Source organism: Pristis pectinata, chromosome 1 (assembly GCF_009764475.1).
Source record: "Pristis pectinata isolate sPriPec2 chromosome 1, sPriPec2.1.pri, whole genome shotgun sequence".
Lineage (NCBI taxonomy): Eukaryota > Metazoa > Chordata > Chondrichthyes > Rhinopristiformes > Pristidae > Pristis > Pristis pectinata.
Genome location: NC_067405.1, coordinates 79823690 through 79839446, shown reverse-complemented (window position 1 = coordinate 79839446; position 15757 = coordinate 79823690). Strand labels below are relative to the sequence as shown.

At 43.1% G+C, this 15757-nt stretch overlaps 1 protein-coding gene across 1 annotated transcript in view; it reads right to left on the bottom strand.

Moving 5' to 3' along the window:
- Window positions 1-15757, bottom strand: part of zgc:112416 (uncharacterized protein LOC550509 homolog) — a 99521-nt gene that overhangs the window by 57690 nt on the left and 26074 nt on the right. The window contains exon 4 of the mRNA XM_052011903.1: window positions 130-189. Within this exon, the coding sequence (XP_051867863.1) occupies window positions 130-189 (60 nt within the window). The remainder of the gene's footprint in view (window positions 1-129; window positions 190-15757) is intronic.

Sequence of the window (15757 nt, the reverse complement as noted above, 5' to 3'; positions counted from 1 at the left end):
CTTGGAGTGCATCAAGCTACTTTAGTGATGGTTCCCTTGGGTCTGCAGCAAACCCACAGCAAGAGCGCATTTGGAGGTAAGGCAAATTTAGTGAAAAAAAAACAAATAAGGAGGACAAGATACGCAAACCTGAGAGGTCTGAAAGCTTCCCAAGGCCAGAAGATGACGGTAGGGTTCGAACGTGGGCCACTATTGCTACAGGGTTAACATGGGCTCTCACACCTTGAACTTGCACTTGTCTGTAACCACAAAATGAATATCCATATGGTCAATGTAGAATCATTGAACCGTACGGAAGAGAAAAGGGCCCTTTCAGCCCACCTTATCCATGCCAGCCAAGATACCAATCCACACAAATCTCATTTGGCCCATGCTCCTCTACCCCTTTCCTATCCAAGTACCCAAGGTAGGATGTTATGTTGCAGTTATACAAGACGTTGGTGAGGCTACATTTGGAATACTGCATTCAGTTTTGGCCACCCTGCTATAGGAAAGATGCCATTAAGCTGGGAAGAGTGCAGAGGAGATTTATGAGGATGTTGTTGGGAATGAGTTATGGAGAGAGGTTGAGGAGGTTGGGACTTTATTCACTGGAGTATAGGAGAACAAGGGGTGATCTTATAGAGGTGTATAAAACCATGAGCGGCATAGGTACGGTCAATGCCCACAGTCTTTTTCCCAGGGTTGGGGAATCAAGAACTAGAAGGTATAGGTTTAAGGTGAGAGGGGGGAGATTTAATAGGAACCTGAGGGACAACCTTTACACCCAGAGGGTGGTCAGTATATGGAATGAGCTGCCAGAGGAAGTGTTTGAGGCACTTGAACAAGTGCATGGATAGGAAAGGTTTAGAGGGATATGAAACTAGCTTAGATGGGTTCAAGGGTTGGTCCTGTGTTCCACACCAAGGGGTCACAAATCAACTCCTGCAGAAACTATAGGCAGCACTGCAATCTATATCAGCTCTTTCAGAGAGTTTCTTACAATGAAACAGATGGAGGTCATTTAGCCCATCAGGTCCAAGGTGGCTCTTATCAATCTCATATACAGCACAGAAACAGGCCCTTTGGCCCAACTGGTCCATGCCGACCAAGATTCCCATTAATCTCATTCCCCCTCTCGAAGGAAATGGACTTTGTGTTTGCAGAACTCAGCAAAGGGGAAGGTGAGATTCTGGTGCAAGTCTCCAAAAATAAAGAGTGCGTACTTGATGCCCTAGTGGGCTTAATGGTAGATAAATCCCCAGGGCTGGATTTGGGAGGCAAGGGAAGAGATCGCTGGGGCTCTGGCTGAGATATTTAAATCTTCGCTGGATACAAGTGAGGTACCAGATGACTGGAGGACAGAAAATGTGGTCCCCGTTTCAAGAAGAGCAGCAGGGAAAAACCTGGGTAACTACAGACCTGTGAGCCTAACATAAGTAGCAGGGAAATTATTGCAAAAAAGTTTTGAGGTGCAGGATTACTGATCGCTTGGAAAGGCAGGGACTAATTAGAGATAGCCAGTATGGCTTTGTCAAGGGCAGATCGTGTCTGACCAATGTGATTGAATTATCTGAGGAAGTAACAAAGTGTATCGATGAGGGCATTACAGTAGATGTGGTTTACACAGACTTTAGCAAAGCCTTTTACAAAGTCCCGCATAGGAGACTCGTCCAAAAGGTTAGGGCCCGTGGGATCCAGGGCAAATTGGCAAATCCGATTTCACTGCTCTTTTCATATAGTCCTGTAATCTTTTTCCCACTCAAACATATGAAGCAGCCAGAGCAATGTCAAGTATCCCATCATGCTTTACGAGGATACTCTACTGCCTGGGAAGAGATGTTGGAAACCACAGAACAAAGGGGCACAGTGAAGGAAGTTCATGTAATCAACACCTGGTCAGTCTCAAGTGAGAACATCGCTGAGACACCTTTACAGCCCTGTGGACTATCCCATTTTAAACATCCCACTGTGAGCTATCTGGAAGACAGAACAAGCAGATAGGTGTACTTGGGATGTGACGTCCTGTGGAAAACTACTATTTGATAGATTACAAATCTCAAATAAACACTCTGTTAATTTAGGAACCAAATGGTTAAAATAATTGTAGGTTATGGTTAAAATGATTAAATGCTTAAAATGGTTAAATTATTAAAATAAACCAGTAGCAATTTGAAGAAGTTAGGGAAGCACATGCTTGTATGGATAAGGATTGGACTATGGCAATAAGGGACTAAGCAATGTTTGGGAGGTATGTGAAGAAATGAATAAAAGATGCCTTAAGAGATGACCGAGAGCAGTGACTCCAGGGACCAACTGCTCAAGTCCCTGAGTCAGGGACTTGAAGAAGAACTCGCCAAGATTGAACCCCGGCCAGGGTCATTGAAAGTGGGTGATATCTGAATGCAGGTGGTGGGTTTTGGAAGTTGTGAAAGTAAACTAAAGAGTTGTGCAAGTAACTAAAAGCGTTGTGAAACTAAAGAGTTATATGATTGTTTGAAACTACGTGGTGAATCTTTGAGTTGTTTGAATCAATTCTGATGAATAAAGAAGTAGAGTTGTTAGGCAGAGTCAGTGTCTGGTGTGTTTTTATCATGAGCCATATTTAATTGGCAACACATATATCAGAATCATGTCAGACATCTTGAGGTGTTAAGGGTTAATAATGAAACCTCTTTATAAAAAGGCACAAAGTATTTTTCAAGGACGTCAGGGTGGCACCAAAATGTTTCAGGGGTGTTGTCAGGGGAATGTGTAACATATTTTCTTGTTTACAACTTGCTTTGTACAAGAATTGATATCAGTGGTGACATCAGTCATGGGTGATTAAAGTGTAACTTTAGATACTAGAGAAATAAACATGGGTATATGTTGTCATTTTAGATGCTCAAGACAAAATTTAATAAAATCTGTTCCTCAAAGATGTTGAGAGCTGATAGGTTATAAAGTCTTGTTCTGGAGAAATGGCTTTGGAGTAAACAGTAGCAACAGTCTACAGCAATAAACAATACTGTTGAGAACAATTGTAGGTTGAGTGCTGACAATGTATCTGGCGCCTCTGATATGGATCTGAAATGCTTCTTTTAAACAGGCTTCTCAGTTATGTCCTGCTACCTTTAATGATATGTGCGTACTCAGATTGCTCTTCAAAATTGTACGACTTCATTTATATTGCTCTCCCTCATTGTTTTTTACACCTTCAAACCGGGGCTGCAATTATTCACACTAACAGGTTTATGAAGTGTGGACTCATTGTGCAGAGGGCAGGGCAGTGTGAATCTGTCCTACACCTTATCAAACTTTGCTGCACTTTGCACACTAACCTGAAGACATCAGTGCTTGGCTCTCTGTTGCCACCTGGTGGTTCATAAGGGCTGCTTCCACCCTGTTTGAGATACTCCCTCCGTCTTACCTGTCTCTCCAAAACCACTCTGCAACTTAAAACTACCTTGTTTTCTCTCTTTCCTGGTTCTGGTGAAGGATCTTTGGTCTGAAACGTTAACTCTGTTTCTCTTTCCTGCTTAGTATTTCCAGCATTTCATGTTTTTAATTCAGATTTCCAGGATCTGCAGTCTTTTGATGTTAAATCACTGCACAAGCATAGCATATTGACTCACACCATCTGAAGTGGTGATATTATCATTTAACGGCTTTGTTGCCAAAGGCATCATGCAGCCCAATCCATCAAGGGTTGGCCAATAGTGTTCAACAAAATCTGAGGAGTTTGTTTTTTTAGAAAGAATGATACATAAACAGAAGAAGAATTGAAAATAGATTCAGGTGAAAGTTCAGAGGTTTGTTGTAATCTACCAGAACATTCCAATGTTTGGATAGTGAGATCAAAAAATAGAGGGAAAAGAACAAGATTTTTGACATTTCTGGGGAGAAATGACAACATGGATTCTTAAGAAAAGGCAAATTAATCTACTTGTAAAGGCAGGGTGTGTTCTCAGAAACTCCTGTACCAGAAAGTCCAGATTTTTAACTCTTGCTGAGTTGCAGTCAGTTATAATTCTTACTTCCAATGCAGAGAAACATCACAGACCTTCACACTTAAAGAGAGTTGCTACCTGTGCTGATCTTATGAACCTGACTTGCAGGCAGTTCCAGGAAACAAAGTTATAATTACAAACTTCCAAAGGACTTACAGTAATTTTACATATGGGTAGAAAATGAAGTGAACCTAATTAGATTTGCAGAAATATATATCTTCCTTTCTCACTGGTATTTTGAACCTTCTAACCACCCCACAGACCCAGCCTCCAGAATTACAATGAAATTCCCAAAGGAGACAGAGGTCACTGTGGGGATAATTTTGTGTTTCTGGTTGGCTAGCACATGCTGATATCCCTACCAGGAAGTCTGGCTGCCAGACAGCCACGTGACATACCTGAAATAGGATTCAGAAGCAAACAAGGCAGCTCTGAGTAATACCACATCACAAATAGTACTTGTCAGTGGTTGCTCAAGGTGCATGGAGTAAGGAAAGGTCCTGGCACATTCAACTTCTTGATTTGTTTCTGTGTAGTTACAAAAAGTAAACAATATTCGAAGAGGTGAATCACACCAATGAGCAACTGTAATAAAACAAAACTCACAGAAGCAAGTATTTTGCCAATGACACGTCACACTGAAGTGAATGAGGACAGGCTGGGGATTTTGGAAACTGCATGTTTGTTAACAGACAGAAGTTATTCTTCTTTTGTAACTTCCACATATGTTTTTGGTGAAACTGCAATATTTTACTGCACTAAACATTGATACTGAACAAACACAATGAAATCTGGAGTTTTCCTGTTTGAACCTTGTAACGTTACAGAGGAATGAAGGAACAATAGAACAGGATTAAACCATTCAGCCTTTTGAGTGTGTGCCACCATCTGGTTAATTCATCATTAAACTGCACCTCAGCTCCATCTAATCCCTTTTTATCCACATCCCTTGATATCTGAGCACAAATCTACCAATACAGCACAACAATAGATTTCCCAAGAGAGCCTTTTGTGGGGAACTCACTAGCTCTCTCCCTCCCTCCCTAACTCCCTCCCTAGGGACCTCAGGGTCCAAGTCCATAGCTCCCTGAAAGTGGCTGCACAAGTTGATAGGGTGGTAAAGAAGGTGTATGGCGTGCTTGGCTTTAGTTGAGGCTTTGAGTTTAAGAGTCAGGAAGTTATGCTGCAGCTTCATAAAACTCTAGTTAGGCTGCATCTGGAGTATTGCTTTCAATTTTGGTCGCCCCATTATAGGAAGAATGTGAAGGCTTTGGAGAGGGTGCAGAAGAGGTTCACCAGGATGCTGCCTGGATTAGAGGGCATGTGCTATAAGGAGAGTTTGGACAAACGTGAGTTGTTTTCTCTGGAGTGTCAGAGGCTGAGGGGAGATCTGATAGAGGTTTTTAAGATGATGAGAGGCATGGACAGAGTAGACGGCTGGTATCCTTTTCCCAGGGTCAAAATGTCTAATACCAGAGGGCACGCATTTAAGGTGAGAGGAGGAAAGTTCAAAGGAGATGTGCGGGGCAAGTTTTTTTTTACACAGAGAGTGGTGGGTGCCTGGAATGCGCTGCCAGAGGTGCGGGTGGAGGCAAATATGATAGAGGCATTTAAGAGGCTCTTAGGTAGGCACATGAATGTGCAGAGAATGGAGGGGTATGGACCTTGTGTAGGCAGTAGGGATTAGCTTTATTAGGCGTTTAATTACTAGTTTAATTAGTTCGGAACAACATCATCATGGGCTGAAGGGCCTGTTCCTGTGCTGTATTCTTCAGTGTTTTGTGTTCTTAATTTAGTCTTTGAGAAAAATGGTCTGTGAACTTATTTATAAATTGGATTCTAGCTATAGATTTAGGATGGAGACCCTGCCACACCCTTCCCCATCCCTGACCCTGCTGTGGAATTGTCTACCATGCAAATAGTTTCTTGCCGGCCACAATTTTGCTTTTGTAAATTGAGGGCCGTAAAGGCAAATTTGAATGCTGGGGATGTGGAGGGAGGGGAAATATTTTTTGCTGCTCCCTTTGTAGCTTTTTGAAGCACAGGGTGATGGTCGAGGGTTGTTTCTCAGACTGGAGGCCTGTGACTAGTGGTGTGCCACAGGGGTCAGTGCTGGGTCCTTCATTATTTATATTATATTTGGATGTGAATGTTCAAGGCATGGTCAGTGAGTTTGAAGATGATACTGAAATAGGTCAAATCATAGACACTGAAATTGGTTATCAAAAATTACAGGGAAATCTTGATCAGCTAGGTAAGCGGGCTAAGGCTTAACAAATGGCTTTCAATTTGGATAAGTGCAAAATGTTGCATTTTGGGAAGTCAAACCAGGGTAGGACTAATACAGTGAATGGTATTGGTAATGGTTTATTATTGTCACTTGTACTGAGGTACAGTGAAAAACTTGTCTTGCACACCGATCGTATAGATCAATTCATTACACAGTACATTGAGGTAGTACAGAGTAAAAACAATAATAGAATACAGAGTAAAGTGTCACAGCTACAGGGAAGTGCATTGCAGGTAGACAATAAGGTGCAAGGTTAAACAAGGTTGATTGTGAGGTCAAGAGTCCATCTCATCGTATAAGGGAACTGTTCAATAGTCATATCACAGTGGGATAGAAGCTGTCCTTGAGCCTGGTGGTATGTGCCCTCAGACTCCTGTATCTTCTGCCTGATGGGAGAAGAGAGAAGAGAGAATGACCCGGGTGGGTGGGGTCTTTGATTATGCTGGCTGCTTCACCAAGGCAGTGAGAGGTATAGACAGAGTTGATGGAGGGGAGGCTGGTTTCCGTGATGTGCTGGGCAGTGTCCATGACTCTCTGCAGTTTCTTACAGTCTTGCAATACCAAGCCATGATGTATCCAGATAGGATGCTTTCTATGGTGCATCGATAAAAGTTGGTGAATGTCAAAAGGAACATGCCAAATTTCTTTAGCCTCCTGAGGAAGTAGAGGCACTGATGAGCTTTCTTGGCTGTGGCATCTATGCGGTTGGACCAGGACAGACTATTGGTGATGTTCACTCCTAGAAACTTGAAGCTCTCAACCCTCTCGACCTCAGCACCATTGATGTAGACAGGTGCATGTATGCCATCCCCTTAAGTCAATGACAAGCTCTTTTGTTTTGCTGACATTGAGGGAAAGGTTGTTGTCATGACACCATGTCACTAAGCTCCCTATCTCCTTCCTGTACTCTGACTCATCTTGGACCCTGGGGAGTGTTGTGGAACTGAGAGACCTAGGAGTACAAGTACATTGTTTGTCGAAAGCAGCATCACAGATAGACAGGGTTGGGAAGAAGGTGTTTGGCATGCGGGCCTTCGGCAGTCAGGGAGGGCAGTGAGTAGAAGAGTTGAACTTTATATTGCAGTTGTACAAGACGTTGGTGAGGCCACATTTGGAATATTGTGCACAGTTTTGGTCTCCCTATTATAGGAAAGACATCATTAAACTGGAAGTTATGGAGGAGATTTACGAGGATGCTCCCAGGACTCAAGGGCCTGAATTATAGGGAAAGGTTGGGCAGGCTAGGACTTTATTTCTTGGAGCATAGGAGATCGAGGGGTGATCTTATAGATGTGTATAAAATCATGAGGGGCATAGTTAGGATGATTACACACAGTCTTTTTCTCAGGGTTGGGGAAGTCATGAACTAGACAGCATAGGTTTAAGGCGAGAGGTGAAAGATTTAAAAGGGACAACCTGAGGGGCAACCTGAAAGGCAGGCATGGTAGTGTAGAGGTTAGTGTAATGCTATTACAGCACCAGCGACCCGGGTTCAATTCCGGCCGCTGTCTGTTAGGAGTTTGTACGTTCTCCCCATGACTGCGTGGGTTTCCTCTGGGTGCTCCGGTTTGCTCCCACATTCCAAAGAAAGACGGGTTAGGAAGTTGTGGGCATGCTATATTGGCGCTGGAAGCATGGTGACACTTTCAGGCTGCCCCCAGAGCAATCCACACAAAAGATGCGTTTCACTGTGTGGTTTGATGTACATGTGGCTAATAAAGATATCTTATCTCATCTTTTCTTATCTTAACTTCTTCACACAGAGGGTGGTGCGTATATGGAATGAGCTGCTGGAGAAAGTGGTTGAGGCAGGTACAATAACAACACTCAAAAGACATTTGGAAAGGTACATGGATAGGAGGGGTTGATAAGGATATGGGCCAAATGCAGGCAAATGGGACTAGCTTGGTGGGCACCATGGTCAGCATGGACGAGTTGGGCCGAAGGGCCTGTTTCCGTGCTGTATGACTCTGTGACTCCCCTGTTGTGTCATATCATAAGAATCCTAAGGTCCTTTATAGAAGCAAAATAAAAAGCAGAAAATCACGCTGAACAACCCAAAGAGATTTTAGGGTAAACTTGTTGAATACTCTTTGAAAGTACAATTATACAATATTGAATAACCCAAGATAAATGTTTTAATGAAATTAGTTCTAGTCTCTGCAACCACATCACTATTAACGAGCAGGAGCTCGCTGATGGATGAGGCGACTGTACTGCTGTCTGTCTGGTACTCACACCACATTTTATAGCTGAGGTAATGACAGCACGAGAAGAGATGAACAACCACCTAAGGACTTCAGAATCAAAATGGAAACACATTATCACTGTATGAAGTTATAATGTCACAGGTGTGGGACTAAAGAAATCAGCAGAAGAGTGAACTTCATAACTCAATAAAACAGATGAAAAATATCTGAAGTAGGTTACTCCAATGCAAGTACTGGTATAACACAAATGAGGTCTCTGAAACTAAAGAGCATAGGTTTAGAATAAAGTGTCAGAGGTTCAGAGGGGACCTGAGGAAGAATTTTTTCACCCAAGTGTGGTTCAAATCTGGAATACATTGTCTGAGTGGGTGGTGGAGGCAGGTACTCTCTTAACATTTCAGAATCATCTGTCCAAGCACTTAAACTGCCAGGTCATAATAGGCTAAGGACCAAGTGCTGGTCAATGGGATTAGCATGGACGGGTACTTGATGGTTGGCATGGACAAGGTGGACTGAAGTGCCTGCTCCTGTGCTGTGTGACTGTGACTCTATGACATCAGTAAGTAAAAAGAAGAAAATATTCTTGTTCAGTTCTGTGTCTCTACCTCAGTTGTTCCCAGATAAGAAAGTTTGTAAAGACTAAAGAAGGGAAAAGAAATCGAAAACTTTTACGTAATATGGTGATCCCTACCTCCGCAACTTTTCAGTAACTCATGTATAAGGACACCCAGGTTACTATTTTTTAAAAAAACATTTTCTATGTTACATCCACCAAAGTGGATAAATGCACATTTTTCCCCATTATATTCCATCTGCCATATTCTGGCCCACTTATTTCACTTGTCCATATACCCTTCAAGTCTAAAGTCACAGAATTATACAGTATAATATCAGGCCATTCAACCCAATGAAAAAGAAACAGTCGCAGGGGGAATGTGCAAACATTGCACAGACAATACCAGATGTCAGGATTGAACCCGACTTGCTGGAACTGTGAGGGTGCAGTTCTCGTAGCTGTGCCACTGTGTTGCCCAAAGTTTATGCCTCTCTGTACACTACTTTACATCCTCCTCTGTATTCACAATCCCACCTAGTGTTGTATTATCAGCAAACTTGCAAATGTGACATCTGGTCCCTTCATCAAAATTGTTAATATAAGTTCTATAAAGCTGGGACCCAAGCACTGATTCCTGTGGAACTCCATAGTCACACCCTGCCACTTATTCCCACACTTTGTCTTTTTTTTATCTGTTAGCCAACTCTCAATCCACGTCAGTACATTGCCGCCAATTCCAACTGCTCTAACTTTGTTGACTGACCTCTTGAGTGGGACCTTACCAAAAGATTTCTGAAAATCCAAAAACACCACATCCACTGGTGTCCCCTTCATCTATCCCACTAGTCACATCCTGAAGGAACTCCTCTATCTCCAGACCTTTGGTTCGCTAGTAGGTTTTCTACACACCATGAAGATAAAGTGCTTGTTTAGTTATGTCCTTATTACTCATTATAAATGTTCCTTTGCTGTCTGTAAAAATAAGTGCCCTCACTTTTCCTTTTCACATTCCTGTAGAAGCTCCTACAGTCCATTTTGGTTTCTTACTATTTACTCCCATGCTCTATCTTCCCTTTCTTTATCAAAGTCCTCCTTTGCTGAGTTCTAGTAAAACAACTTCCATCCATAAATCCATGCTAACTTTGCTCAATCCATTCATTCTTTTCAAGCTGTTCTTTTATTACATCTTTCATTATCGATTCCAGTGTTCCCTCTACTGACATGAGGCTAACAATTTGGTGGTTCCCAGCTTTCTTCTCTGCCCTTTCTTATTTGTTGGAGTGACACTTGCTGCTGTCCAATCAAAGAAGCAATTCCAGAATCTATCGAACAAGAGCATCCACCATCTATGAGCTCATGTATTTCAAACCTCTGCAACACAGATTGGGATTTATTGGCTTTCAGTCTCACAAACTTCTTTGGTACTTTTTTTTTATACCAACATTAATTTCCTTCAATTGCTTACTATCTCCAGACCTTTGGTTCGCTAGTAGGTTTTCTACACACCATGAAGATAAAGAGCTTGTTTAGTTATGTCCTTATTACTCATTATAGACGTTCCTTTGCTGTCTGTAAAAATAAGTGCCCTCACTTTTCCTTTTCACATTCCTGTAGAAGCTCCTACAGTCCATTTTTGTTTCTTACTATTTACTCCCATGCTCTATCTTCCCCTTCTTTATCAAAGTCCTCCTTTGCTGAGTTCTAAAATGCTCCCAGTGCTCAGGCCTCCGGTCATGCCAACTGTATAAGCCTCTTTCTTTGATTTATTATTATCCTTAATTTCTTCTGTCAGTTACTGATGCACTATTTTTCCTGCTGGATTTGTGTCTTAAAAGAATATTCTGTTCTTCAAATAATGTATTATATTTCTCTAAGTCCTTACCACTTTCAGAACTTTGAAAGTGGTTCTCCAATCAACTACAGCCAACCCTCCCCACAGAGCTTCAGTTGAATTTAAGGCCCTAGTTTTGGATTGAACTACAACACTTTCAGATTCAACATAAAATCCTATCATAATATGGTCACCCTTCCTGAAAGGACTCTTTACAACAATATTATCAATTAGCCCCTTCTTACAGATCTAAAACAGCCTTTTCCATTGTTGGTTCCTCAATATATTGATCTAGAAATACTATTTTATGTATGTTTGATGATTTCATTCTCCACCTCACGACCACTAGTTTGACTTGTTTGGTCCATATGTAGAATAAAGTTTCCAATGATTACAGTGTTATACACACCTCTAATTTTCCAATTTATGCCATGCTAGAAATTGCAACAACTATTTTGTGACCTATAAGTAACTTTCACAAATGTTTTCTGTCCTTTACTGGTTCCTCATGTCACCCAACTGATTCTACTGGTACATCAGGGGGTGCAAAAGGGGAAGGGTGTGTTACACTGCGGATCAGGGAGAGCATTACAGCAGTACTCAAGAGTCTGATCAATGAGTCAATATGTGTAGAACTGAGGAAAAAGAAGGGGTGATCACTTTGATGGGGCTATACTATAGGCTTCCCAATTGTCCGTGGGAATTGGGGGAACAGAAATCTAGGCAGATTGCAGAATGGTATAAAAGCAATAATGTTGTAGTAATCGGGGAATTTAACTTTCCCAATATTGACTGGGATTGCCTTAGTGCAAGGGGCTTAGGTAGAGAGGAATTCATTAAATGCATCCCAGAGGGATTTTGAAGGAGTATGTAGAGGGAGGGGACACAAGAGGTTCTGCAGATGTTGGAATCTGGAGCAACACACACAGAATGCTGGAGGAACTCAACAGGTCAGGCAGCATCTGTGGAGGGAAATAAACAGTCAATGTTTCAGGTCGAGACCGTTCATCAGGAGTCGACTGTTTATTTGTTGGGGGGGGGGGCTGCACTAGACCTTGGCTTAGGGAATGAGGACGGGTAAGTGACAGAAGTGTCTGTGGAGGAACATTTTGGGAAGCCTTAGATGGAGGAACTCTCTGATGACTAGGTGTGCACGAACAATGTCCAGCTGCAGCTCCTGACAGACTGTATGACGGCACTGGAACTGCACATGGATTTACTTTGGAGCATCCGCGATGCTGAGAATGTTGTGGATAACACGTTTAGTGAGTTGGTCACACCACAGTTTAATGGCTTAGGGAAAGATAATGCTCCCAGTGCTCAGAGCAGTAGCAGGAAAGTAGTGCAGGAGTCCCCTGTGGTCATCTCTCTCCAAAGCAGATACACCACTTTGGGTACTGTTGGGGGAGATGGCTCATCAGGGGAAGGCAGCTGTAGCCAGGATCATGGCACCGTGAGTGGCTCTGCTGCACAGGAGGGCAGGAAAAAGTGTGGCAGAGCTACAGTGGTAGGGGATTCCTGGTAAGGGGAATAGGCAGGAGCTTCTATGGCTACAAACAGGACACCTGGTTGGTGTGTTGCCTCCTTGGTGCAAGGGTCAGGGATGTCTCAGAGCGGCTGCAGGGCATTCTGGAAGGGGAGAGTGAACAGCCAGTTGTCACGGTATAGGAAGAAAATGAGATGAGGTTCTACAAGCTGAATTTAGGGAGCAGGGAGATAGATTAAAAAGTAGGACCTCAAAGGTAACAATCTCAGGATTACCACCTGTGCCATGTGCTAGTCAGAGCAGGAATAGCAGCAGAGCTGGGATGAATGTGTGGCTTGAGCAGTGGTGCAGGAGGGAGGGTTTCAGATTCCTGGGGCATTGGAACCAGTTCTGGGGGAGGTAGGACCAGTACAAACTAGACGGTCTACACATGGGCAGGACTGGGATCAATGTTCCAGAGGGATTGTTTGCTAGTGTTGTTGGGGAGGGTTTAGACTAATATGGCAGGGGGATGGGAATCCATGCAGAAAGACAGAGGGAAGCAAAGCAGAGATCAGAGCAAAAGTTAGAAAAGAGGAAAGTAAGAGTGGAGTACAGAAAAGTCAAACGCAAAGGACAGAAGGGCTACTAGATTCTAAAAGCGCACTTTATCTGAATGCCTGTAGTACAAGAGTAATGGGAAACTGGAAGATTGGGAAAACTTTAAAAAGCTGCAACGAACCACTAAGCAAGCAATAAGGAAAGGGAAGATAGATTATGAAAGTAAACTAGCACAAAATATAAAACAGATAGTAAAAGCTTTTATAATTATATAAAGCAGAAAAGGTGGCTAAAGTGAACGTAGGTCCCTTGGAAGATGAGAAGGGGGAATTAATACTGGGTAATGTGGAAATGGCCAAGGCCTTGAACGACTATTTTGTGTTGGTCTTCATGGTGGAGGACACGTCTAACGTGCCAAAGAGAGATGTTATGGATGCAATGGGAGGTGAGGACCTGGATACAATTACTTGTCACTGAAGAGGTAGTGATGAACAAACTAGTGGGCCTAAAGGTGGTCCTGATGGGATGCATCCCAGGGTACTGAAAGAAATGGCATAAGTTATAGTAGATGCACTTGTGATAATTTACCAAAATTCTCTGGACTCTAGGTAGGTCCCAGCAGATTAGAAGACAGCAAATGTCACGTTACTGTTTTAAAAAGGATTTAGGGAAAAGGCAGGTAACTATAGGCCAGTTGGCTTAACATCTGTAGATGGGAAAATGCTTGAAGCTATCACTAAGGAAGAAATCGTGGGACATCTGGGTAGAAGTGGTTCCATCAGGCAGACAGCATGGATTCAGGAAGGGCAGGTCCTGTTTGACAAACTTACTGGAGTTCTTTGAGGATATAATGAGTGCAGTGGACAGAGGGGAGCAGGTGGATGTTAAATACTTGGATTTCCAGAAGGTGTTTAATAAGGTGTTTAATAAGGTAAGGATGCATGGAATTGGGGATAATGTATTAGCATGGATAGAGGATTGGTTAACCAATAGAAGGCAGAGAGCTGGGATAAATGGGTGCTTCTCTGGTTGGCAATCAATGGTGACCGGGGTGCTGCAGGGGTTGGTGCTGGGCTCACAACTGTTCATGATATACATTAACGATTTGGAAGAGGGAACCGAACGTAGCGCATCTAAGTTTGCTGATGACATTAAATTGAGTGGGAAAGCAAATTGTGCAGACGATGCGGAGAGTCTGAAGAGAGATATAGATAGGTTCAGTGAGTGGGCAAGTGTCTGGCTGATGGAGTACAATGTTGCTAAATGCGAGCTCATCCACTTTGGAAGGGAAAATAGAAGATCAGATTATTTAAATGGTGAAAGATTGCAGCATACTGTTCTGCAGAGGGACTTGGGAGTGTTTGTGCATGAATTGCAAAAGGTTGGTTTGCAGGTACAACAGGTTATCAAGAAGGCAAATGGAATGTTGGCCTTCATTGCCGGAGGGATGGAATTTAAGAGCAGGGAGGTTATGCTGCAACTGTGCAGGGTACTGGTGAGGCTGCACCTGAAGTACTGCATGCAGTTTTGGTCTCCTTACTTGAGGAAGTACTGGCTTTGGAGGCGGTGCAGAGGAGGTTCACCAGGTTGATTCCAGAGATGAGGGGGTTAGCCTATGAGAAGAGGTTGAGCTGCCTGGGACTATACTTGCTGGAATTCAGAAGAATGAGAGGGAATCTTATAGGAACATAACGTTGTTTCCACTGGTAGGTGAGACTAGAACATGGGGACATAGCCTCAAGATTCAAGGAAATAGATTTAGGACAGAGATGAGGAGGAGCTGCTTTTCCCAGAGGGTAGTGGAATTCTGTGGAATTCTCTGCTCAGGGAAGCAGTAGAGGCGACCTCATTAAATATATTTAAGCCACAGTTAGATAGATTTTTGCATAGAAAGGGAATTAAGGGTTATGGGAAAAAGGCAGGTAGGTGGTGCTGGGTCCATGGCCAGTTCAGCCATGATCTTATTGAAAGGTGGAGCAGGATCTATGGGCCAGATGGCCTCCTCCTGCTCCTATTTCTTATGTTCTTATGTAACAGACACCATTGTTCGACAGCTTCTCTCATGGTCGGCTGATCCAGAAGGTTAAGGTGCATGGGATCCATGGTGACTTGGTAGTTTGGATTCAGAATTGGCTTGCCCATGGAAGACAGAGGGTAGTGGTGGAAGGGTGTTATTCTGGCTGGAGGTCCTTGACCAGTGGTGTTCCCTGCAAGACTTCTGCCATTAGTGATGTATATAAATGACTTGGAAGAAATTGTAGATGAGTGGGTTAGCAAGTTTGCAGATGACACAAAGATTGATGGGATTGTGGACAGTGTAGAGGGCTGTTAAAGGATACAGCAGTATATCAGTTACAGATATAGGTGGAGAAACGGCAAATGGAGTTTAGTCCCGTCAAGTGTGAGGTCTTACACACTGGGAGGTCTAATGTAAGAGGTAAGTACACAGTTAATGGCAGGACCCTTAACAGCACTGATGTACAAGGGATCTTGGGGTCCAAGTCCATAGCTCCCTGCAAGTGGCCATGCAGGTAGATAGAGTGGTAAAGAAGAGGTATGGCATGCTGCCTTCATCAGTCGGGGCACTGAGCATAAGAGTCAGGAAGTCATGTTGCAGCTACAAAACTTTGGTTAACCTGCACTTGGAGTACTGTGTGCAGTTCTAGTTGCCCCATTGGATGTGGAGGCTTTAGAGAGGGTGCAGAAGAGGTTTACCAGAATGCTGCCTGGATTAGAGAGTATGAGCTATAAGGAGAGGTTGGACAAACTTGGGCTGTTTTCTCTGGATCATCAGAGGCTGAGGGGAGACCTTATAGAAGTTTATAAGATTACGAGAGGCACAGATAAGGTAGACGGTCAGAATCTTTTTCCTA